Source organism: Anguilla rostrata, chromosome 4, assembly GCF_018555375.3.
Source record: "Anguilla rostrata isolate EN2019 chromosome 4, ASM1855537v3, whole genome shotgun sequence".
Classification (NCBI taxonomy): Eukaryota; Metazoa; Chordata; class Actinopteri; order Anguilliformes; family Anguillidae; genus Anguilla; species Anguilla rostrata.
The window spans coordinates 10470687-10495161 of NC_057936.1; the positions used below are offsets into that span (position 1 = coordinate 10470687).

General features: G+C 41.9%; 1 protein-coding gene across 1 annotated transcript in view; it reads right to left on the minus strand.

Moving 5' to 3' along the window:
- Positions 1–723: 723 nt before the first annotated feature.
- Positions 724–24475, minus strand: part of LOC135254088 (zinc finger protein 644-like) — a 33479-nt gene continuing 9727 nt past the window's right edge. The window contains exons 5-8 of the mRNA XM_064334040.1: positions 6631–8485; positions 4274–4482; positions 2873–2975; positions 724–2467 (exon numbers count right to left, since the gene is read on the minus strand). Of these exons, the coding sequence (XP_064190110.1) occupies positions 2275–2467; positions 2873–2975; positions 4274–4482; positions 6631–8471 (2346 nt within the window). The 5' untranslated portion in view covers positions 8472–8485 and the 3' untranslated portion in view covers positions 724–2274. The remainder of the gene's footprint in view (positions 2468–2872; positions 2976–4273; positions 4483–6630; positions 8486–24475) is intronic.

Sequence of the window (24475 nt, forward strand, 5' to 3'; positions counted from 1 at the left end):
TACAATACATTGGCCATTTAACTTTGACTCAGTTAAATGCTAGTGTTAGTTGGGCCTTAACTTTCTTCAAAAGCACAGTTTGGTGAGTTTGTTATCACCCAAGCGAATGTGCCCAACCATATAGGCGATGAGAAAGAAACACTTGCTTTTATTTTACAATGCTGATTGAATCCAGGAAATTGTCAGTGAATGGTGTAAATGGACTGCATTTATATAGCGCTTTTATCCAAAGCGCTTTACAATTGATGCCTCTCATTCGCCAGAGCAGTTAGGGGTTAGGTGTCTTGCTCAAGGACACTTAAACACGCCCAGGACGGGGTTTGAACCGGCAACCCTCCGACTGCCAGACAATCGGTCTTACCTCCTGAGCTATGTAGATGCATCAAAAATGTATCAACATGCATCACATGACATTTAAGTTTGAATATCACACGCATTCAATTGGCACTGTTCTGTTAGCATTCGCAGTTGCACGGTGTTATTTATAAATATACTGTGATTATGGTAACTGTTTAAATGAACACCTAATCATGTTAGTGCTACTTGAATTCATAGTTTGTATATTCTAACGCAATTTGTACAATGTGTTTTTAATCACCCTGTAATATTTCATTCCTGGTAAACCGAAACTTTGGTAAATAAGTACAGAAAGAGTCTGACACACTAAAGCTGTGACTGTGAAACTGTATGAATATGTATTCAGAGGACATAAAGACATTTAAATGGATTCTCGCAAAGGTTTATTCTTCCAATATTTCATGTTGTCTGGATAATTTCACCATGAGGGATGAACCAAGCTGCCTTTCTTGCAAATAGATAAAAACATATGCAGTCAAATAAAAAGAAGAGTATATTCCTTATTTTATTTTACCATAAGTTGCTATATCTACAGCAAGAATCTGAAATTATATCTTGTATACAATACATCGAAAACTCAAATATAGATGCCTGCCTAGATTTTGTGGCATTTTGTGCAAAGAAACATACATTTTAACCAGGATTAGTAAAACAGATCCTTCCAGGACACCAAGGGAGTTTTGGTTGAAGTATTCATTTTACAATTATATAGTTTTAACAAACATAGCTTTTGCGAGTGGAGAAATATATATACTGAGTGTCCTGGAAAAGGTATATTTTTGCAAATGAACCCCATAAGAAAGGGTTAAGATATACCATGGACATACAAAAAAGATGCCCGTTACAAAATCTGACTTATGCAAGATTGGTAGATCCAACAAATCAATTTCAAAGCACCTCCCTTGGAGCCCTTTCAGACATTTACGAGTCATACCATATATAAGTTTTCAGCACCATATCCATATGGTTTACACTAAAATGAGCAATTAAAACACCTTGCTGAATGTTAAATCTGGTTCTATACGTTTTTCATTATGAGTCAGTTACTGCAGTAGTTACAGAATTAAACATAAATACTACATATTTATGAGCTTCAATAAGTAATAAATACTACAGAAATACATGTAAGTCATAAACTTTATATTGCGTGATATTGAGAGGCTACTGGTAAGAGTTAGAAATGGCTGTTCCATTGGCAAATGTTCACTGCACTTTTATTCAAGTAATTTGTATAGAAAATGAAATTGATGCTTATCGGCATGGTGATTCTGGTTACAAAGATGAATATTTCTGTGTAATTAATTAATGATAAAAAGTGAGTTTGTGAGCTTAATCTTGATAAGCATAATTAAAAAGCCTACCAGGCAAAAGTGTACATTGCCTGACAATAAATAAGTTAGCCAGGACGTTCACTGTTGAACTGTACAACTGTAGACTCTATGGATGGAATCTAATTAGCGTAGCTGCCATACACCACTCTTGACCTAATGGACAAAGTATCTGACACATTCTGAGGTATGAGGGTTGCATTTTGTGGTAGTGGGTTGGCATTGGCAACGGAAACAAATAAAATTACCTATATCGGAATCATAAAATGGACCCCAGTAAGATATATATAATATATCTTACTATATATCCTATATATTGCAACACTGCATTTCAAATGCTACACACAGATATGTAGACCATCTGGTGTATGTGTCATTGTCTTTGATGCACCATCAATGAGTTTTAACTACAGTCAATCACACAGTTTGCACTTTTTAGAGGGCAGCGATATAAAAAATGGGGAAGGGGAGCCATGTATACACAATAAGAAAATGATCTCTCTATATATTTATATGCATTTATGTTTACATATGTACAGTTGACTTAAAGTGAAATAGTGAGTCAATGAACTAAAGTGCGTTCCTTGGCTTAGGATGCTGCCTGTGGCACCAGCGGGGGCGCTGTCTCCTCGGGCGTGGAGGGGGGTTCCGCAGGCAGGGCGGTCACCTCCACCATGCCCGCCCCCGTGCACGGGACACTGGCGTTCATGATGTGCCGCTGTAAGTGCTTGATCCAGTCCTCCTGCACGGACAGGGGACCCTGGAAGACTAGGTCGCAGAACCTATGGGAAAAGGGAGGGGAAAGGGATTAAACAATAACAACAACAAAGCGCCCTAGCCCCCCCCCCCACCCCCGTCCCCCCCCACCCCCGTCCCCGCCTAAGAACGACGGCAAACGGCGACGAGAAAAAAACGCCCGCTTACGGCAAAAGGGCCGTTAACTACGAGGGGAAACTACGCGCGCCCGCCGAGCTGTCTGAGTCCCGCTGACTGGCAGACGATAACAAAGCCGGTCTAATGATGTCGGGGGACCTTTGGTAAAAGGTCACTTGCTTTCCTCTGAGCCGGTTTGGACCGGCACGGTTCCGACGGCGCCGCTGTTCTTATTTATTATTTCGCGCGCGGCATCCGGCAAAGCAAACAAAGGGCTCAGCGCATAAAACCGCCAGACAGGGAGAGCGCGGTACCTGCAGGTGAGCCTGTAGATCTCGTCGGCCGAGTGCGGCAGTGCAAATATCTTTTTCTTAGGCCCGGGCCTCGATCTCGGCTTCTTCTGTTTACAGTCATAACCTAAAAAAGAATAATATAAAAAAAGAATAATCCTCACCCCCCCGCCCCCCCCACCCAAGACACGCGTGCTTCGGATGCTTCCGCTCCGTGAGATGTCTCCCTTTATAAATTAATATAATCATTCGCAGAATCAGGCTTTAACGGACAGACTCCCCAAGAGCTAGCGTACGTCGCAGAATTAGCATGCACATATATTATCTTCCCCACATTTCATTTCTGGTGCTTCAGTGAAATTGGGAAAGAGGGTGTTTGATCCGCAGTAAGTTTATGTTCTGTTGTTGCAGCCCCAATAGGCTACTTGGTACCTTAAGGTGCACCTTGCTTACTTAATGAAACAACAACACAGACCAAAAAACTGAAAACTGGAACATATCTAAAGCCATTGAAGTGTGTACTTATACCATTACGTTTCATTTGCTGCAAATTTCAGTAAACAGACCAGACAATGAACCTGCTGAAGTGCTGTACATTGATCATGTTATTGGGAATGATAATGATTAGCGTTTGTCTTCACAGATATAGCCATATAGCATTTCTCATCAAAATCTCGCTGTTCGACTGCTGGGTGGCCCAACCTGTTAAAGCACTGTTCTAGGTGCTCATGACAGCAGAATTGTTGGCTTCTGATGCAGACTAAAGACCCATCTCTATAGACATTTTGGTTCCCCTCCCATCTTCACCCCCTTAGCACTTCCACCATTTGTACTACTTAATGACATTTTTATTGTTACCTTTTTATAGTTTTATGTTTCTGTTCTTAGAGCTTGTTATGGAAATTATACGCATTCAGAATTTTCATTTTGGATTTTTATTTGGTTAGCGATAGTTAACTTGCACAAGTGCTTTAGTGATGTTCTGTCTATACTTGAAGCTCTGGCACTATTGTTCATGTTAATCAAAAGATACACTTCTGTTTATCCTACGCAGTCAGAGTATCTGCTAAATTATTGTAATGTAAACGTAATGGGCGGGTTTCAGCTAGCGACCCCAGTTAATAGGGTGAAGCGTCTTCCTCCGACTCATGTCTGTGCGAGCCCGACTTGTAGACTGCAGTGTGATAAGAAGCGGTGGATGACATCACAGCGCTCTCAAACTGACAGTGGAGGTTGCAGCTATGAGCACTATGATGACGAATATGATTGGGTATTCCACCTTGGGAGAAAAGGGTGAAAAACGTTCAAAAAAAATGTTTGTTTAAAAAAATAATCTCCTTGTTTTGTTTTTCAAAAAATACAGCTCGTTAAACCACGGACACCCACGGTGAAATGGAAGACAAGGTTTGGCAGTGACACTCTTACTCGTTCCTTCCAGCAAGGCCGCCCTCTTCCGCCGTGCGTACGCTCGCAGGTGATTGGACAGGCTGACTGCGCTCGGGAAGGTCGCGTTACAGTGCAGGCACACTTTCTTGGTTATTTCACTTTTCTCTGGAAGAAAATAGCAATGGGAGAAAGAAAACATTTGCGCTTTAAACGCAGACTGAGGAAAAATTTTAAAACACATTATAAAACTTCAAATCTGTTGTTGCTCCAACAGCTCATTAAAAGTAGCTTTCTACAGTAGAACATCTTCAAATGTGTCAAAAAGAAACAGATCTACAGAATGCCCCAAAGCCCCTGGATTAGCATACTGGGCCTGTTTTTTGACTTCATTAACACTTATCTCAATTATAGCGGTTTGTTTGGATGCTACACACGTTGTCTGACTTCAGAATGAATAACTTAGTACTAAGTCATTGTTACCATGTTCCAGGGGTTTTTTTAAAAGCACTTTGAAAATCTTCAGTTTGATTGTGCGTTTGATGCAAAGATGGCAATTGGAGGAATCAAACACTGCCGAGAGCACAGAGATTAACAAGTTAAACTGCTATTCCCTATCTGCCCTCAACTCTTCAACCATCTGTTTTTATATTTCAAAAGATCAGGTTTGCACTCCACATTTTAAGAAGTGCTGTTGAAGGCAACGTTTATCGCAATTTAATGTCTCCATATGTCAGTCTGACAATTTGTGCATATGAAACAAATTTCTATATGTATAGAAACCGTGACTCTATAAACTTTCACAAAAGATCTGAAGAGAAAGATATTACTCTGAGCACGGACATGTTTATTATTGCAACTTACAAAAAATATTTTGTGACAGTATGAATGATGAAACAATCCATTAATGTCCTCTTCTTATTCAACACAGGCTAGTACAGTACTTGATTGTTTGACAAGACAGTATCACGTTGTATCCAGCCTGTCCTTTAAAAAAAAATATGTGAAGAAAGCTACTGGTAATGGCGTGAATATCACAATGTGACAGCTACCCATTCATTTCACACCTAATAAAAAAAACATCTGTTACTAAGAGATCTGTTGTTTCCGTGACAAGTTACTAAAGGTTATTCAAATTACCTGTGAATTGTTTTACTGACAATTATATGACACAAATGAACCTTCCTGTTAGTTAATTATCAAAATCTTTACAACCCTAAAGCCAAAAGACTTTTTTGTAGCCTACATCATGTTTTAGAGTAAAGGCACACCAAAAATCCTCTCAATTAAGTGGTGGCAGACAGACAGTGTAAGCCAATTCTGGGCGAAAAAACAAAAGCTTACCCCTCAACGCTTAAATACAGTTTGTGACAGGTAGTTGCATTCATATTTACTCCATTAAAGGTTTCAGCATTCAGCCCTCCACTGTATAAATTATAATCAGTGTCTGTGAAGTGTGTGCCAACATTTTCAGGCAAACACAGGCCAGTAATTATACTTGTACAGGATTCACAACAGACTTGGTTATTATACAAGTGGAACATCGTCAGATTATTGTAATAGATGAAACTTAGCAGTATGGCTCAGTAACCTGATTTTAAATCGTCTTTTACGTCTTTCCGCGGATACGACTGAAACTCTTATTTGGACAGACATTAAACAAAGGTGTGTAAACACAGCTGATGTGTTCCCAGCTCAACATCAAAGAACTCAGCAGAGATTCATTTGAATATCAAAGGAGCGCAGTGACATTTATTCTTTTTGTACATGTTACAATAATTGAATTGATCACAAACTTTTTGTTTCGCTCCATTTTGCGAGATGCCGCACGCCCCGCAGGACTTCAGGGTTGCTCAGGGAAAGAGCAGAGCCCAAAATATGAAGCTGCTTTCATAAATATTTAAAACAATTCCATATGTTTCAAACTGCACAGTTGAGCGCGCATTTTGCTGTTGATAATAAACATGGAGGTGTTCACAAATCTACAAACGGCTGAGATGGAAGACACAATTTAGTACACCAGTTCTGACTGGAGTGCCGCTGCTATGCAGATGACTTTGGGGAAGAATTTCCTTCCGTCCCTCGTGTCGTAACAACAAACAAAACCACAAATGACGGTGGAGTAACTTCGCTTTGGTATGTTGTTCCTGGAAGACTGCAATGAACGTATTCTGCAGCACGACGTAGAAACAGAAACATTCATTTTCACTGTCTAATAAAGGTCACAATTCACACCGCTGAATTTACATCCCAGCTCAACTTATTCCCCGTCAAGAGTACCGTGTTGTGTTTTTTATACCTTGTGTATATAACGTGAAACAGCAGTGCTTTTTGTTACTTAAAGAAGTACTGTCACAAGTGTAAAGACATAAATCAGTATTGTGTTGGGTGTGCATAACAGTGCAACTATATTGCAAGATCCAGAATATGTGGATTTACTTTTTATGAACAGGTCAGACCAAAAGGGCAATTCTGCTCTTTTCCTGAAAGCCTGTCTTTGTATACAAAACTTTGGACTCAGCTGCAGCCTTTGTGAATCTGCTTTTTGGGATTCTCTAGGAAACTGTGGCTGAAACGTGTAGTCATTCGTTTCATCATAGGACGGCCTTTCAAAATCGCTTGCGTACAGCTGCCGGTGTGCGAGCTCGACGTGCTTCACCAGAGTGCTTTCGCTTTGAGCGCTGAAAGGGCACACTCTGCAGGAGAAGAAGATGGGAACGCGCGCCTCGTTCTTCTCGAACGGGAGCGTCCCCCTCCCCGGCGCGCACCCGGGCGCGCACGCGACGCGGTGGGCGGCGCGCGGGTGAGTCTCCGGCTCGCGCTCGGTTGCGGCCACGTGGCGCCTTTTGTCCTTCTCGTGCGTCTTGGCGTGCTGGACGAACGTCTTGGGGCAGCTGGTTCCGAAAACGCACTGGGGGCACTGCAGCCCCGCGGCCCGGCCTTCGTCCTGAAGCTCGCTCAGCCCCTTGATCTCCTCCATGAGCTTCTCGCGTCTCTCCTGGTGGATGGTCATGTGCTTCAGGAGGGAGCCGCGGTCGCGGAACGAGCGCCCGCACTCCTTGCAGATGAAGGGCTGCGGAGCGTTTACGTGGCGAGCCTGATTATGCCCGTCTAAATGATACGTCATGTGCCTATGCAAATGCCTTTTCTCCTCAAAATTAACGTTGCACTTTGTGCACGGGAAAAAGGAGGGCTCTTCTTCTGAGCCCGAGCCTGTCGACGACTCGGTTTTCGGCTGCATAAATTTTCCGCCCGCCAAGGAGAAGCCGTCCGCCTGGCTGAAGCCGTTGCCGTCGAAGTTCTTTTTTGCTGGGGCGCGTGCGATGAGCTGCTTGATGGCCACTACAGTTTCGCTCGAATCCATGGAGGACTGCAAGCCAGGCTTTCTCCTGAAGGAAAGCACTCCGTTATTGGATGAGGGGCACTCATTGGACTGCAAGGTTTTGGAGGCGGGACTCAGGCCCGGCACTTCTGCCGTGTCCACCTTGCGTTTCCTCCACCTTTGGCTGACGGACGGAGGCACGGTTTCGGCCTTTTTCGCAGAACCCTCCTCCTCCTCATCTCCCTCCCTGCGGCAGTCAATCCACAGGCGCCGCGCGAATCTCTTCCGGGGGCCCCAGCCCGGACCACAATCATCCGAGGAGTTCTCCGAAGACTCCGTTTGGAAGTCCCACATCGTCCGGCCGCTAGTCACGCACCCCGCCCCCGTCTGGCCGGTTGGCGCTTCGTTCCCGCTCTTCCCGGACGGCGGTCCACCCCTAAGCGCTTCGGATCCGTTGCCGTTGGCGCCGGGCCGCCCCGGCGGCGTATCCGGGAAGGGCCCCGCCGCGTTTTTCAGAGCGTCTGGCCGGAGCGCGCCGGGCGGGTCCGGCGCCCGGGGGCTGGAGAGCCTCCCGGCGCTCTCGGCGGGCGGGGCCTTGCGCGGCGAAACGCCGCCTTTGTTCGGGGCGCTGGGCTCATCTGAGGTGGGGTGTGAAGCAGGTCCATTAACAAGTGCTCCTGTAGGCAATGCGTCGCCTGCGCGGGGAACCGCGGGGATGCCGGTGTGTACAAATGGAGTCGGCTGGGCTCCGCTCGCGGCTTCCTCGCGGCTGTCCGAGGACAGCTGCGCCGGCAGACTTGAAGTATTGTTCTTCGGAGAGCACGTCTGATTCTTTAATGATTCCTGAGTGATGTCCGGCCTGTCAGCCTTTGAGTCCATATTAGTCTCCTCTTTCACATACTGTTTCAAATCAGCCATTTCTGCAGGTTATTCTGAAAGACAGAAACCGCCATATTAGCTCCACGGACTCAAACGCCAAACAACAGATATGTGGAAGTTGCATACGAGAGAGTTTCGTGACAGCTACTGTTTAACATGCAGCATTATATTTAAACGACGGCATCAAAAAGCATATCCATTTCAAAACCTCTTTTAAAATTCTGATATTCAAATGTAGTCATTCACAATGCACGTTTTCTTCGATACGAAGCCCTTTGAAAAAGAACTTCCCTGCTCCTCAAAATGAGATGGGCATTAATCTGTGTCGCATTATGATTTTCCGACACCCGCTTTTTTTTTCCACTTCTGTTCACAACAAACCCCGCTGTTAGCCCTGAATACTCTGGTGAGGACTCTAATTATGTGAGCACACCTCTGAGTTACAACCCTCCTGCTTCTCCCTTTTCAAATCCTCAGCCGCTGCTAAAATTGATCAATTTCCATGGGAACAAAGTACACCTCCAATGAGATCATATTCCATTTTACCACTCTCAAATGGTGCCAACACAGATCCCAGCACGAGACTCTGTTGTTTCTCAAATCCCCATAAACTGGTACACACAAACAGCGACGATAAAGCCAGACAGATTGACGGATTGAAAAAAAAAAAGATCTGACAAGGGTTGGGGGGGGGGAGGGGCATCATACAAAACAAGGCCACTCTGTTGCACTCCTGCAAATCTTTGAGGAAAAAAGTATTTCACAAATAAATTAAAGCTAATCACTTTTGTCGCCCCAGTAGCATCACTTGAAACGAACTACGAGACGTGAGGTGACATTTTGTCTGTTTTAACGTCCAGAGCGGTTATAGTCCTACAGCTAGACAAATGTGTGCTCAGAGGATTTGACATCCTATACTTGCTGCTCTCAACAGGAAGCCACGTTGCTAACGAAGTGGTAAATTCAGTGTTAATGAGTGGCTTCAGTGTTACCACCTCAGAGGTAAAACCTTCCGTGCTCCATATTCTCCCCATCTGTTGTAGTGTTAGGGGTTGGGAGAGAGAACAGACGCTCCGCATTTAAAGCAAACTTCACTGTTACCCTCCTAACAGCAGGGTGGCAAGCCATAGGAACATTATGTGGGCTCTAAAATTACAGGCCTCATTAACAGCCTTGCTATTCAGAACCTAACATCCTGACTCTATACACAGCAACTGGGTCTCTGAAAGGCACGCCTAGAAAAATGTTGCTTCAGTATATTTCAAAAGATTAAAGTAAAAGGCAGGCTTAGATTCAAAACTTTTTTGTCATTTTACAGTTTTGTTATTTGTATATAGCGATTTGTATTTTTTTATGTATTCTTTAAAAAAAAAAAAAAAAGACTGAAAAGCTGCTTAAAAATAATTTCCTATTTCACATCACTTTATATACTTTCTAAAAAGTCCCACCAAATTGTGCAGTGTATCTTAAGCTACACAAGGAAAAGATCACTAAACACTAGTCAGATGGAGACAATTTCTCCAAAGTCTGAAGGCTTTCTTCCTTTAGTTCCCGGGTTCTTTCTTGTCGAACTATCAGCACTTGCAGCAACACCCGTATTGCACTTCATCTTGAGGTTACTGCTGAAAAAAGCAATGTGATAATTGCATATTATCATAATTATTCTGAACTCCCTGTAGATGAAGCTTCCTGGGATATTTAATAATCAGAAGCAAGGTATGAACTACCAGTCACTGAGTTCCCACTGACCTTTTCATATTTAAACTTTTGCCGTGGTCTTGTTTTTCACAAAAACACACAGACATTTTTTAACTATTGTTTTGTTTTGTTTTTAATGACAGCCATATGATGTTTTGGGGAGTGGCTGAGAGAGGTGGTTCTGATTGGCAGAGGCAAATGGCGAGGGAGGTGTACGACATGCATGTATCAATGTGCACAATGTCTCCCACTATCCTTCTTGTAAACACCAGAAACAGGATAACTTGGCGAAACAAAACAAAATTTAACAATAACAATTGCCTTGAGTAACAATGCAAGGTGGGCCAATATGCAAAAAGATACAAAAAAAGGTTATAAAAAAATGAAATGGCGGGACACCAAACAATAACAATGAATTTACAGCGCCGTAAAATTTACAATTTAAATAGATCATGCTCTACTGAGATTTGAGCTTTTCTATTCAAGGATTAAATTACCATTAAGGAGGGAGCAACATTGCCTGATCCATATGGTCTGCACGTTCACAATATACACCGAAACTATTTGCTTTGTAAATTAGCCTGTCAATCTCTTTGCCAATAGAACAATGCCGCGTTAGAGCATTTGTTTCTAAAATGGGCCCCGGTCAATGTCAAAGACCTGAAAACATCACAACACTCGCTGAATGCCGGGGGAGGCCCATCTGTGCATACGGACTCTCAGGTAGGCTTTCTACTGTCCTACCAGGAAGAGAGATGGGCTTGGTGCTGAGGCCTGAGCTGATTGAGTCTGTCAGAATGAATGGGAACACGCCAGCGCACAAACAGAGAATCCATCCATCCCTTCTACGGACTTTTTCCGCCCAGACTGGCAGCTCCGTGGATAAAGTTGGGGGGGGACCAACTGGGACCAGTCAGAGCCCGGCCCCTCCGACTGTCAGAGCTGTCTGCGAGGATCAACGCCGGTGATAACTGCCCCCACCCACCCCCAAACAACACACACACACACGCCAGCCTCCCCACCGAAGCCCCCTCTGAAGGAACATCTAAACAAAAGGGCAGCGGTTCCTCAAGTGCTGTTCTACACAACTTCCTTGGATAATGGGAGCTATTGATTATTTGACACAATGTGAATTTATGGAGCTGCCTCTCAAGAGTGAGAGTATCAAAGCGCGGCTCAAAACAAACAGGGCAGCATTCAGCCCGACACTTCTGTTCCCGAGGAGAGAGCGTTCTTTCAGTGGCACTGCGGAAAAAAAGGGGGCTCTTCTCCATTCATCGACGCAGGCTAAAGCGGGCCGCAAAAATCTAGACCAGCCTAAGCGAAGACAAGAAAATCAAATACCGACTGATATCTGAAAGTAGCCTCTATCTGAAAGTTTTCTTCCGCCAGCACTTAGAACTACACATAGGAGCAGACAGCGATAATTCAGCCCTCCTGTAATTTCCAATGCTTACATTTACTTCAAAGAATAACTAAGCAGCCAATTACTGGCCTGAATATGGCCATCCGATAATGCTGCCAAGCCCTAAAAAAAGACATTTCTCCACAAAAAGGTCATAAAAGATGTTTCCATAATGGTGCCAACGCTTTCGTCCAAATGAGATTTTGTACTTGATTGCGCCCATGTCAGGATCACGGGGAGAGGCGCTATTTCTGTCATCCGAGATGGAACAGACGTTAATCGTCCCAAGCCGCCGCCGCCGCTAACCAAAATGTCTTCCTCGCCCCCAAAAATAATCACAAAGATAAGTCAAGGCGTCTGCTGACAACAAAATAACAGCAATTCGTGAGGCTATTAGGAAACCTGAGAATGCCATACAGTGCGATGCGGCTACTTACTACACACGGTAAACTTGCGCTACCATGCTAGGCAGTCGCACTCCGAAAGCTGGACTTTTCTGTTTAATTCTGCTCACCTTATCTAAAGGAGAGAGAAAACACACAGAACCCCGAGGTTGCCGAATCAATAGAAATACATCTCACTCATGTCCCCAGCGAGGTTTTGAACTGTTTCACTAGAGAAATGAAGGGTGTAAATCACCGCGATAAATTGGGACACTGACTGCAGGAGAAAAATGGGATAAATGAAAAAGAGAGAGGTAAGAGTCAAGGACATAAAATACCTCAGAAATAAAGGAAAGGAAAAAAAAGTTAGCGGCAATTTAAGAGTATAAAGCAGGGGTCCACCGACTAATATCAGTATTTAGAATATGTAGAACAATAAGCATAGAACAGGGACCCTACAGGCCAAGTATGTAGGCTATATAGAGCAAATTCGCTTTAAACATGATCCTATTTAAACATGATCTTCTCAAAATATGTAATAAATTGCATCTGAACATGCATCGATATCCTCAGGGGTCCCCATGGCATTAGCACAATAACCCGACTAGTCGTAAAGTTAGTGGTTATTTGTGATCCTCATAAAAGCAATGAATTTTCCTAACACGTGTAGAGGAAGGACAGCGAAGACGTACAGTCTAGTCGACACTGGCATGGTGCAGATTCGATCCCAGACCGTGGGGCTCATCTACGCACTACGGCTTGCTGCCTTCACCAAATGAGCCACCCAACAGCCCAACCAGTAAATTTTGAAGTGCACAGGAAAACCCCAAATTGTGTGCACTTAGCCAATCAATTTCCATGTTGATAAACTCATAGGAGTCATTTGTAAAGCACTGTCCAAGCAGAACGCTGCACAACATAGCATGACAAAGGAGCACTAGCTTCAGACCCTACCGATAACACTCCCACCTGAGCCAGAGATGGGGCAGTCGGTATTCTGCCGTGCCATACATTACCCAAAGGTGCAAAGCCTTGTTCAAGAGTTTAGGGCCATTTTAAATTTACATTTTAGGCATTTAGCTGAGGCTTTTATCCAGAGCGACTTACAATTAGTGGAAACAAGGAAAAGACCTAGATTAATAAATCACCAACAACCCGAGCAGCAATTAATGAGAAGTACAATGGTTGGGCCGTAACACCTCGGCAATACAGTATGCAATCCTTTGTCGCTAGAATTATAATGTGGAAGGGGAGGGTAGAGAAGGAATTTTTTTTTTACTTGGGGGGTAGGGGAATATATGGTAGTTATGAGAAGGTGGGGAGGATGTGGGGAATGGAACGGGAATCAGGGTGGAGAAGGGGGGATGTAGCTCACGTTAATTGAAGTACATGGCAAAGGCTTCATTGAAGGGATCCGCTAGTTTGAAGAGTACACATTTGAACGCACGGCACATACAATCATGTTATAGATTGAAGAACTCAAAAATGAATACCAAACACTGGTTCAGCAGATGCACAGCACAGTCAAAACAATAAACAGCCAATGTGTCAATGTCCATTGATGCAGAAGGATGGGTCTGTTCATATGGACAGGTTTGCCATAAGCATCATCAAGCAATGAAAGAGGATACTGTTAAAACATTGATCACTATTAAATTCATCCACAAAGTTTAAACTTTACATTTTTTAACTAAATTTCAGTTTGTCTGTTCGAATCAATTTTATTTTTATTTTTTAAACAGCCTTCTGTCTATTATTTTTTTGTGAATGTGATGCAACCACACTCTTTATGTGTGCAGGCAGCTTCCAGGATAAAAATAAACAACATAGCGCAGCACGATAGAAACCCGATACTGCCACATGTCTGTCGTTCCAATAACCACGCCGAAAGTAGCATGTGACAGTGTGGGAACACTGCTGTCAATCATCGTTAAGTGGCAATTGACTTATCAATGTGGATGACTGGGGAGGTGTAATGTGATAATTGTCTAACACCTGCGATCAAAGAAGGCTCTACTGACCTCATGCTGAGGGATGACTGAAATGCAGCTGAGAAAGCTGTTTTGGAAGAGAAAAAAAAAATGGTGACCCTAGCGCTAATTTCTTAATTGGGCAAACAGTTTCAGAAAAATACAGAACATTCACAGTTGGCACAATCGATAGCATTCGTACATACATTGGATATTTTTCTGAAAATAACATTTTCAGATAAATATTAAATATAAGATTATATTTAAGATGTATGAGTGATCAGGAAAGGATATAAATATGGAGTTGAGAACAGGAAACTGAATGAAATCTCAAAACAATGGCACCGTAGTACAATTCTCTTTCTGTGGAGACAGTATTTACCAGAAGAAAGTTTCTGGTCTTTATTTGAAACAAGTCCAGACTTGCAGAAGCCCATTGCCTTGTAAAATGCTGGAGTGAAGCCAGAGGCTCAGAGGATCGCTGCTTTATTTTACTACCAGGAGGCAGAGTTACAGCTGATTGATTGAAAATTCCAGTTTTAGACCTCAGGCCCAGGCTGGCTAGTATTGTTTGAAGAGAGGCTTCAATAGCAGAATACGAGATGACAGGCGAAATGCTGCAGTAGCAATTGTTTTTGTGAAAATAAATTTAGAGCAATAAGAGAATATCACTGCTGCAAGTCTAACTGTTTCGAGTTGAGACAAGAGTTTTCAACGGTACACCTCACAAAAACCTGCAACAGATCTGACTCTGAATACGTACGGATATGTAAGTTTGCGCCCTACACTGACTTCAGGTAAGGCTGCAAACAAGCCATGGTCACTCTGGTGGGGGGGGGCTCATCTAAAATAAATTATAACCACGCCCCACCAAACTGAAGCTCAGAACCTTGATTTACCATAAAAACACAAAAAAAGTTCATAAATAAAATACCTCTGCACAGTGATAGTAGACTTACTGATGAGAAAAGGGTAGCAGGTACATTCTGTGTGATAAAAGGGGACAGGGAACAAGTGACAGTCGGGTTAAGGCAGAAGTCATGTTCGCAAGCAGGTAGGAACATCAAACGGCAAGTTCACAGGAAACCTATGCAGCCTTGTCTTGAAGGAGGATTTCTGGTGTGTGGAGTAGATTATATCTGCTCAAGCTTCTGACATGGCCTCATTTGCTGCATGTAGTGTTAGGGAGGATTAAACGATATAAACTTTGAAGCTTTAAACAATACCTTTCAAAATTAAGCGGATTAAGGGGGGATGTCTGATGAGGATTTCCCCGGGCTTTGTCAGTTAAAACTTCTTTAAAAACCGAGCGGTCTCAAATTTCTCATGCATGTGGCCGTTCTAATGAGGTTTCTCTCAAAATCGAGAGGGCAACGGGCACGGGGACCATCCCATGAGGACAGATTTGGTACACAGTTGTGGTTTTTTAAGGCTTCTTGGACAGAAGTCCATAAAAGAAGAAGGACACTGTCGAGTTAGATCTGCTTTCCACCTGAGCTGTTCTCTCTGTTCATTCATTTTTGACAATGTGGCTAGAAAACCATTTAGGCATTTTTAACATGAATGTGGGGCTCTTGGCAGGCTTAGGTGGTAAAGGCGTCTGACACAAACGTGGGCCAGACCCTATAACCCAGGGGTGGCCAATCTTACCCAGAAAGGGCCGGTGTGGCTGCAGGTTTTTGTTTCAGTCCAGCATTGCGACACCAGATTCATCAAATTAACTGATCACGGTCTTCAATCAAGAAGACAAAGATAAGCTGAATCATGTGACTTAGTGCTGGGTTAAAACAATAGCCTGCTCCCACACTGGCCCGTTTTGGATAAGGCTGGACACCCCCGCTACAGTCCAAACAGTGCTGGTTGAATCCTGGGCTATGCCATTAGCTGACTATGACCGGGGGATAGCAGCAGTAGGACATGTTTGGCTCTGTGCTGCCGTGAGTTCGGCAGGTTAAGCCAGGCTCTACGGACCACGGCTTACGTGCAGGTAAGGGCATCAAAGGGAGTAAACACACATCACCCTGCTGTGGTCCTTGCATGGGTTCATGTGACATCCTAGCGACTTCAGATCAAAGACCAAATTGATGATTCCAAATAGGAGAGGGGAGGAGTGTGGAGATCTTAAATACACTTAAATGGTTAATTTCGATTAATTACATTTTGATTAGTTACATTAAGGGAATGTTAATGTGTTTGTGTCTCTTACTCCATTTAATACAGTGGCAGAAGAATAAACCGCATGCATAGTGTTCTCCAAAATTATCAGCACCCTTGATGAGCAAGGGTGTAAATCATTTTGGAAGACACTGCATATGCTTAAAACAACGAGTGCTTTTCTGAGACATGGCGCAGAGCCTTCCGATGGCACACGGCACAAAATGCTTAAGCAGAATCGGTCACGTTTGTTCAAGACAACAAACACGTTTTTTTTTAAAAAAGGGGCTGCGTTAATGGCCGCCATTTTGGCTCCGCTGTCCCTATCTTTTCACAGACCCAATCTATCGTACGTGTAGATTATCCTACCCAGCGCTGGCTTGTCCCCAAACAGACGACGTCACGGTCCCCTGTCGTCGGAGGGGCGACGAGCCGGAATCTTCCGCCGGCTGGCCCGCGCCTGGGACTGCCGCTTCCCGAGGTCCGCTTATGTTAAACAGATATACGGCGGCAGATAATTATTTTGGGGCTCGCCTGTCAATCATACCTACTCAGCCAAGATCAAGAGCAGGCCCTGGCTGGGGCCTGCGCGGGGACCGTTCATTAACATTTGAGTACCGCTCTATCAGTCAGAGCAACAAATAAATCAAAGGAGCACCGCAAACAGGGGTAATATTTCCTCAATAACCCAAAAGAGGATCTGTGGGGAGATGCAAATTGCCTCCCACGAGACCCAGGGGGGGAAGTGAAGGAGAATCTTGCTGGGAGGCAATGGGAAGCTAATGAGTATAATGGTAAATGTATACAAAGGAACAATAAGAAAAGCTCTCTCTTCAAACCAATTTATATAATCTTATCAACACTGCATCTTCACAGCGAACGTAAGCCGACCCCTAACCCAGCACGTGCTTTGTGCTGCTCCACAGAGGCCAAGCGTAGCCAACCTTGCGCAGAGGAAGCAGAGAAAGCAAGACTTAACCGCACTCCAATGCTGATTACAATAAAAAGGAAGCATACATGTACCTTACTGGGGCACATATTTGCACAGATTTTTGTAAAATGTCAGTATAATAAACTTTAAGCACCCTATTAATGAGTTCAACTGCACTGTAGACCTTCTTGAAAGAACTTTTTAAATTTTCAGTGCCACATCAATGTATCCACAACAAGGTTGACTCACTAAATAAAATAGCAGAGATTCAGTTTGCTCAGTTCTGTAGGATGTGTGATAACATTTGCTGGCACGCTTCAAGTATGAGTGTCTGAGAAGGGAAAAAAACCCAGTTTTTCTCCCCCCCCCCTCCCCACCAGCTGCAAATAACCAGTCGTTTCTTGTTAGCTGTGACTCAATACTCATTAGAGTTGTTAACAAGTTCTTTCTGATGCTTAATGCAGTTTCACTGGCTGGCAGTGAGGCGTTTCAGTTAGAATTTCCGTGACACATACTTTTTTTTCACACTCACAACGCATGGGTGCCTTTACAAACTATTTTCATCAACAAATTTGGGTTTGCTCACAATAAACACTTAATTTCAGCCTATCATCACAATCTTTAAGCTATTGATTTCACTAGCTTACGGCTGTAAAATACTATCAATTAAATACGCATATTTATTAGAGATAATACTTCCAACTGTTTCTTTCCATCAGTCTGTGCTAAAGGATCTGTGCGACAACTAATTGCAATTGAGATTATCCTTATTTTTGCATTGTGTCACATATACTGCCTACAACCCAACTGCAGCATTGCACAAAGTGCACGATTATTACTTAAACAAGAAATGTTCCGGGACATAGGACATAAAATTAGCAAGCTACATTTTCCTTCCCTAAAGTCACCGCAATATCAGTCATCACCAGCAGATAGCTTGCTGGTCAGAAATTCAAAAAAGTATATTGAAGCCACAGGATCTCCTCCATCTGTCATGAATGGTTACTGGACAATTCTCAGGGAAACATATGTAATTATAAAAATAAGGAAGGCTTTGCCAATAAACTATTGATTGGCTGTCTCCTCCTGAGCACATTCAAACACATATTTGCACTTCAAAAGCTACCCAGGCATTTATTCGGTCCCTGTTCATCAAAGGCTCCATGCCCAGGTCTGCAATTACACCGAGAGAAAAGGAGTGGTGTTAAATAAAATAGATTTGCAACTTGACAATTTGCTCTGAGATGTCTTCACTCTCATTTTCTGTGTTTAAATACTGCTTAGGTGCTGAAAACGAGAGACTAAAGTTTTTTTTTTTTTTTTTATTCACACACCTTTATCTGATAATTTGTCATCACTACAGTTTGCCACTGACAACACTTTATCCAGTAAAATGCAAAAGTCTTTAGAGATGATGAACATAGCATGATATTAAAAGTTTTCAGTTCAAGGTTTTCCATCATGACAGGAATAATGTTCCTTACAATAAATGTCTCCATAAGGTGAGGCAGTTTTAAAAGGAGCTTTCAAAAAATGTCATCAGGAATCCACAGAAAATCAAGGTTAACAACAGTTTTACTTTCTGTGCCTATAATACTCATCTCTGAATGCCAAGTTTCACTCAGCCCAGCTGGTTCATCCAGTGTACTAAAGTAATTGCATCTAACCTATACACCCCTAAAGCAAGTTTCTGAAATATCACTTCAAAATTGGGGAATAAATGATTGCTTTGTGAAAAATTAATGAGGAAAATGCTATCTGACCACAACTTTGACAGAAAATGCCAAAGGTTTATGTGCTTTGCTACCAATTTAGAGGCAAACTTTTGCCCTTACCCTTTCAATCAATAAGAGGCACTGAATTTAAATTTTGGTTAATTGGTGCTCAATGTGCGAAAACCTACATCTATAGAACATTCTAGCAGCCTTGGTAGTATCGATTCCGGAATCTCTCGCAGCTGCTTATCAGCATGTCTTCTCAATATGCCTGATCCGCGGCAGTGGAGCACAAATCCTCCGCGGTCATGTTTTGGTCAGGATTTGATTGGGAAGTGTGAGTAGGAGCTTCCCAGCGAGTACAAAACAAAACAATTACAGGATGCGGTAATCAATGCCCTGGAATAACATCTGCAGCACTGCAGCATTAATTATATGACTATTCGTCTAAAATTCAATCGCTTTGGAATGATGAGCATATTTACCACATTTAAGCAGTTTAATATAATGTTTACAAACACAAAAAGGCGAGTAATTCAAAGTGATATTTTAGTCACTACGTTTATTTATCAATAATCACCCTGGAATACACAAATTATGTTGAGGCATCATCAATCAAGTGCACCTGCCAAGGAACATAATCTTTTAAACAACAGGCTGTAATGCATATTTGTCACAAGAATATCCATAATTAATGCTTATTAATAGAGAGAAGGAAAATGATGACTTAAAATGCCAGTACCCATCTCATTAAAACATAGGACATAATTGAGAATTTTGTAAATACTGCCAGGAGATAAGATGCCAAAGGATAAGTGGTCATATTCTGCCACCAAGTGGTGGCACTGTTTTTTAACATAAAGAACAAGTGTGAAGTTAACAGCAAGCATGGTTTCTGTGTTGAAGACAACACATCTAACACCACTCAAGCCTTAGGAAGTAACATCTGTGAACTTGGTAAGAAGCCTTTTAATACAATGTCAGCTACGCAACACAGATTCCCAGTCTATTGTCACTGCATTTAAATGATCAGATTATTACCAACATTGCTGGTGAAAGTAAGTTGTCTCATCTTCTGCTCAGAGCACCCTTCAATTGAAGAAGGAACGTTTCTTAGGAAAACAACCTTGGGTTTGACAAACAAATGGTATTGAGCTACCTATATATATATATATGTGTATGTATATATATATGTATATATATATATATATATATATATACAGTGAGTTCCATAATGTTTGGGACAAAGACATTTTTTCTTGATTTGGCTCTGCACTCCACAGTATTAGATTTGCAATTAAACAATTCATAAGTAGTTAAAGCATACAGCTTTTATTTAAGGGTGTTTTATTCATTTTGATTTCACCATGTAGAAATTACAGCACTTTTTGTATATAGTCCCCCCATTTCAGGGCATCACAATGTTTGGGACAAATGGCATCACAGGAGTTTCTGAATAGACAGGTGTGTTCAACAGCTTCCTTAGTGAAGGTATAAGAGAGCTTTCAGTATCTAGTTTTGATTCTAGGCTTTTGATTGCCTTTGGAGACTGTTATTGGCATTTGTCAACATAAGGACCAGAGTTGCACCAGTGAAAGTCAAGAAAGCCATTATGAGGCTGCTGAGAAAAGAGGAAAAAACTGTCAGAAACACAGGCCAGACCTTGCCCAACTGTTTGGAAAACCATGAAGACAGAGAGCACTGGTGAGCTCAGAAATCACAAAGGGCCAGGTAGGCCAAGGAAGACCTCTACATAATGAAGAAAAACCGGCAAACATCAGAAACACTCTTCAGGAGGCAGGCATGAATGTGTCAGGGACTACTGTCCGCAGAAGACTTCACAAACAGAATTACAGAGGCTCACTGCAAGATGCTAACCCCTAAAGGAGGGCATGGTGACAGTATGCTAAGAAGCAGCTAAATCGGGCCTACAGAGTTCTGGAAAAAGGTCTTGCGGACAGATAAGACCACCCCCACCCCCATGAAACATGGTGGAGGGGGTGTTATGGTTTGGGCATGTATGGCTGCCACAGATACTGGCTCACCTGTCTTCATTGATGATGTAATTGCTGATAGCAGCAGCAGAATGAATTCTGAAGTGTACAGAAGCATCTTATCTGATAAGGTTCAACCAAATTCAATCCAAATTTATTGGATGGCGCTTCATCCTACAGCAAGACAATGATCCTAAACATGCTGCTAAAGCAAGAAAAGAGATTTTCCAAGAGATATGAGTGTTTCATATGCTTAAGTGAAAACATAAGGCAACTAGCCCGCCAGCAAAGGTACTCAACACCTGGTGGTGTCTATGGGTCATAGACTTGAAGCAGTCATTGCATGCAAAGGACATGTGATAAAGTACTAACATGACTAATTTTATTTACTTAACATGTCCCAAACATTATGATGCCCTGAAATAGGGGATTATTAAAAACTTTTGTCATTTCTACTTGGTGAAACCAAAATGTATAAAAATACTGTTAAATTAAAGTAAAGAATGTGCAGTTTTACCTCATGCGAATTGTTTGATTAGAAATCTAAAATTGTGGAGTAGAGCCAAACCAATAAAAAAAAATATGTCTTTGTCCCAAACATTATATACACACACACTATAAAAGCTGAGAATAAAAAAGATTCCCTGTTTAAGATGAAATGAGTTTATGAGTTTAAGGGTTATGAATAGTTATGTCATTAATGTAGCACTTCACTTGAAGCTGGCTGTTGGGTTAGCACTGTTAGAATTATGCGCCCAAACTCCACAAGGCAAATAAGTGATATTTTTGTTCCCAAGTTAATTTCCCCAGCATGGGTTTTTTTGGCAAGCGCTCATTTTATTACAGGAAAATTAGAAATTTCCTCTGCAAAACATGTGTTTGTGCATTCACACATACGCTCCTGTGTGGTTCCTTGGAAACATAATGACGTTCCAGCGTGACTGCCAGGGAAAATCCTCTGGAATTTTACCATCTGTATCGTTTGTTTTTACAACCATTTATTGATGCACTTTGACAGCATTATTATGCATTATTACTATATAAATGCATAGATCTCAGTGAGCTTATGTAATGACATTCTGAAAGTCACACATCACACATTATTAATAGCCCTTTATGATAATTTCACATGGCTTTGAGTGATTTTATTTTTTGAATTTTTGAATGAGGCTGCTATTTTGTTACACAACACAAATAAACTACATTAGTAAACTACTATGTCAGTGGTCTTGAATATAGTAGGCAAAATTAATTGTTTTAAAATAATAGTTTAAAGGTACATTTCCATATAGAAATATTACATTTCTATATGGAAATTTTGTGTCATTCACATTTTAGTATTACACACTGATTTTCTCCACTCCCTCTGAAACTGAATGTCTGGTTATGTCTGTCAGAAATGAAATGAAACATGGTGGCTTAACATCAAGTGAATGATAAGCAATTCACAGTTTAGATGTATCCAGACAACACTTCTTCAGTCCAATTCCATAAATGATGTCAATATAAAATGTATTATAATAATGATAAAATAAAATATTATTATAACGATAAAATATTATATTCATGATTTTTTGTTCTATTAATAGACAAAAGGTGACATTCTACTGGATCAAAAGTGTGTGTTTCATTTGAAAACAATGGCTCCCGATTGTTCATCGTGCCGATGAAACGATGTTTCACAGATTTGGCGGAAAGTAGGCTTGGTACGGTTTTTGGAGGGGAAATGTGCACGCAGAGCTGTCTCCGTTAACAATCTGCCAAGTCTGAGGAAGCACTGACGCGCGTAACTGGCAGCTCCGCTTTTTTTTTTTTTTTTTTCAATTTGCCAGGACTGGAGATCACACCCAGCGGCAGTCTCGGAGCACTTTACATAACTGTGTCACAGTTCGAACTGCAAATACGCCAAATACGCAATTACGCAGACACGTCGCCGCACATCTGGATCACGGCACACAGCAGCGCACAGCAGCATTTCTGCCGTCACCCCCCCACCCCCTCCCCTCCCCACCACCACCCCCACCCCCCAGAAGCGGTGTTAATCATCGGTTGATTATTAATGAGGCCACTCTCTTAGGATTCATAAATGAATGCTTAAACAGATACTGGAAAAGGTAGAAATTAAACATTAAGACAAAAAAAAAGTCCTCCGCTCTCCCTTAATTAGCTTTCCCCTCTTGCAATTCATAAAACAGCACTGTTTATTCTGTCATTTAGAAACAGAAAAGCCGCCAATGTCATTGGGAGGGCAAGCACAAGCACTGAACCTCACACAACAATGACTACTTCTGTTACCTGTGTGCGGTGCAACTACCTAGTCGGCTATGCACTTACAGTAGACAGTGCAGGCTCTGCCAGTACAGTAGAGGATGGCGAACTGTACTTTATTTTAACTTTCAGAACCATCGCTGGCCTTAGCCAAACAAACTCACCACACACACTCATCTTTTGTCAGAATATAAGATAACTTGAATGCGCAAAAGAAGTATGAAATTCATATTTCAGTTCTGCAGTACAGCAGAGATGATGATTCATCCAATTGATGATTATCTTCCCCATGTTACACAGACTCAATATGAATAAAGTTTTCCAGCTAGCTGAAATAATAAATAAACGAGGCACTGCTTGGTGCAAGCTCCTTTAGTTTATAAGCCAGTCTTAGCATGCAAGTTACTATGTAGCTATGTTAAAATAAATAGTAAAAATATTCATTATTTAATAGAAAGAACAAAATAATTACTAGTATTTGCATGTGTAGCACGTAAATTACCCAATAAGATTGTAGCATGTAGCCAGTAAAACCTGCAACATTACATTTGTACTTGATATCACACCTAGCCAACTAGGAAGATCTGTAGGCAACTTGTCAGATTGATGTGTGGCTCCTGCCATGGGGTCCACAGTGGCATTGCAGGGGATCCATGTCAATGATCCATGAAAATCTAGGGAGCAATAAATGCCTCTGAAGGTCATTTTTCTTTGTTCTCCCTTATTCCTATACTGTATACATCCATTCCATAATTTAAATGCGATGCTGTTGACAAACTGAACCATCACTGCTAAAGATATACGTGTCTGAAGCAGTGAACTGAACATTAACATGATTAAACAATATTAAGATGATGTGCAACATCCAGATGGACACAGACAAAGGCAGCTCGTATGGTTTGAACATTCCTCAATGGCATTGCCAATATAATTGTGAATGTAGCATCTGCACCCTTGGCCTGCTGTTGATATCAACACAATAACAGGACTATTGTGACAAGGTTTAGTCTGTTTTGGGTGGCTAAACCACGCCAATGGAAACGGCAAGTCTGAATGTACAGATGCAAAGCAAGTGCAGCCCCAATTAAGAAGTGATCAATGTGGTATAGCATTATTCCCAGTTTCAGTTCAAAATATTATGATACAAAATATAGAGATGAAGAGGGAGACTAGTAAAAAGGCAATAACAATGAGTTATGAGTAATATAGTTATATATAATAAGTTATACAGTTATGATGCCCACTAACTATAATGAATTGGTCACCAAGATACTGTGATAGATACATTTCATTGATTTAAAAAAATTTGTGAAAAGTTTCCATTTTTTTTAAACTTTCCCCACCAAATTAAATTTCTTGAGATTGGGAAATCCATTTCAGAAAATTGTACTGAGTAGAAAAATCCAAAAATAAAATGAAAAAGGAAGGGTGCAATAGGCACAATTTCTGTCCTCTGTCACTCGTCACCACGTTAAGAATCTGGCAAACACAAGCTACCCAGATGCAAAAAAAAATGAAGCTATGA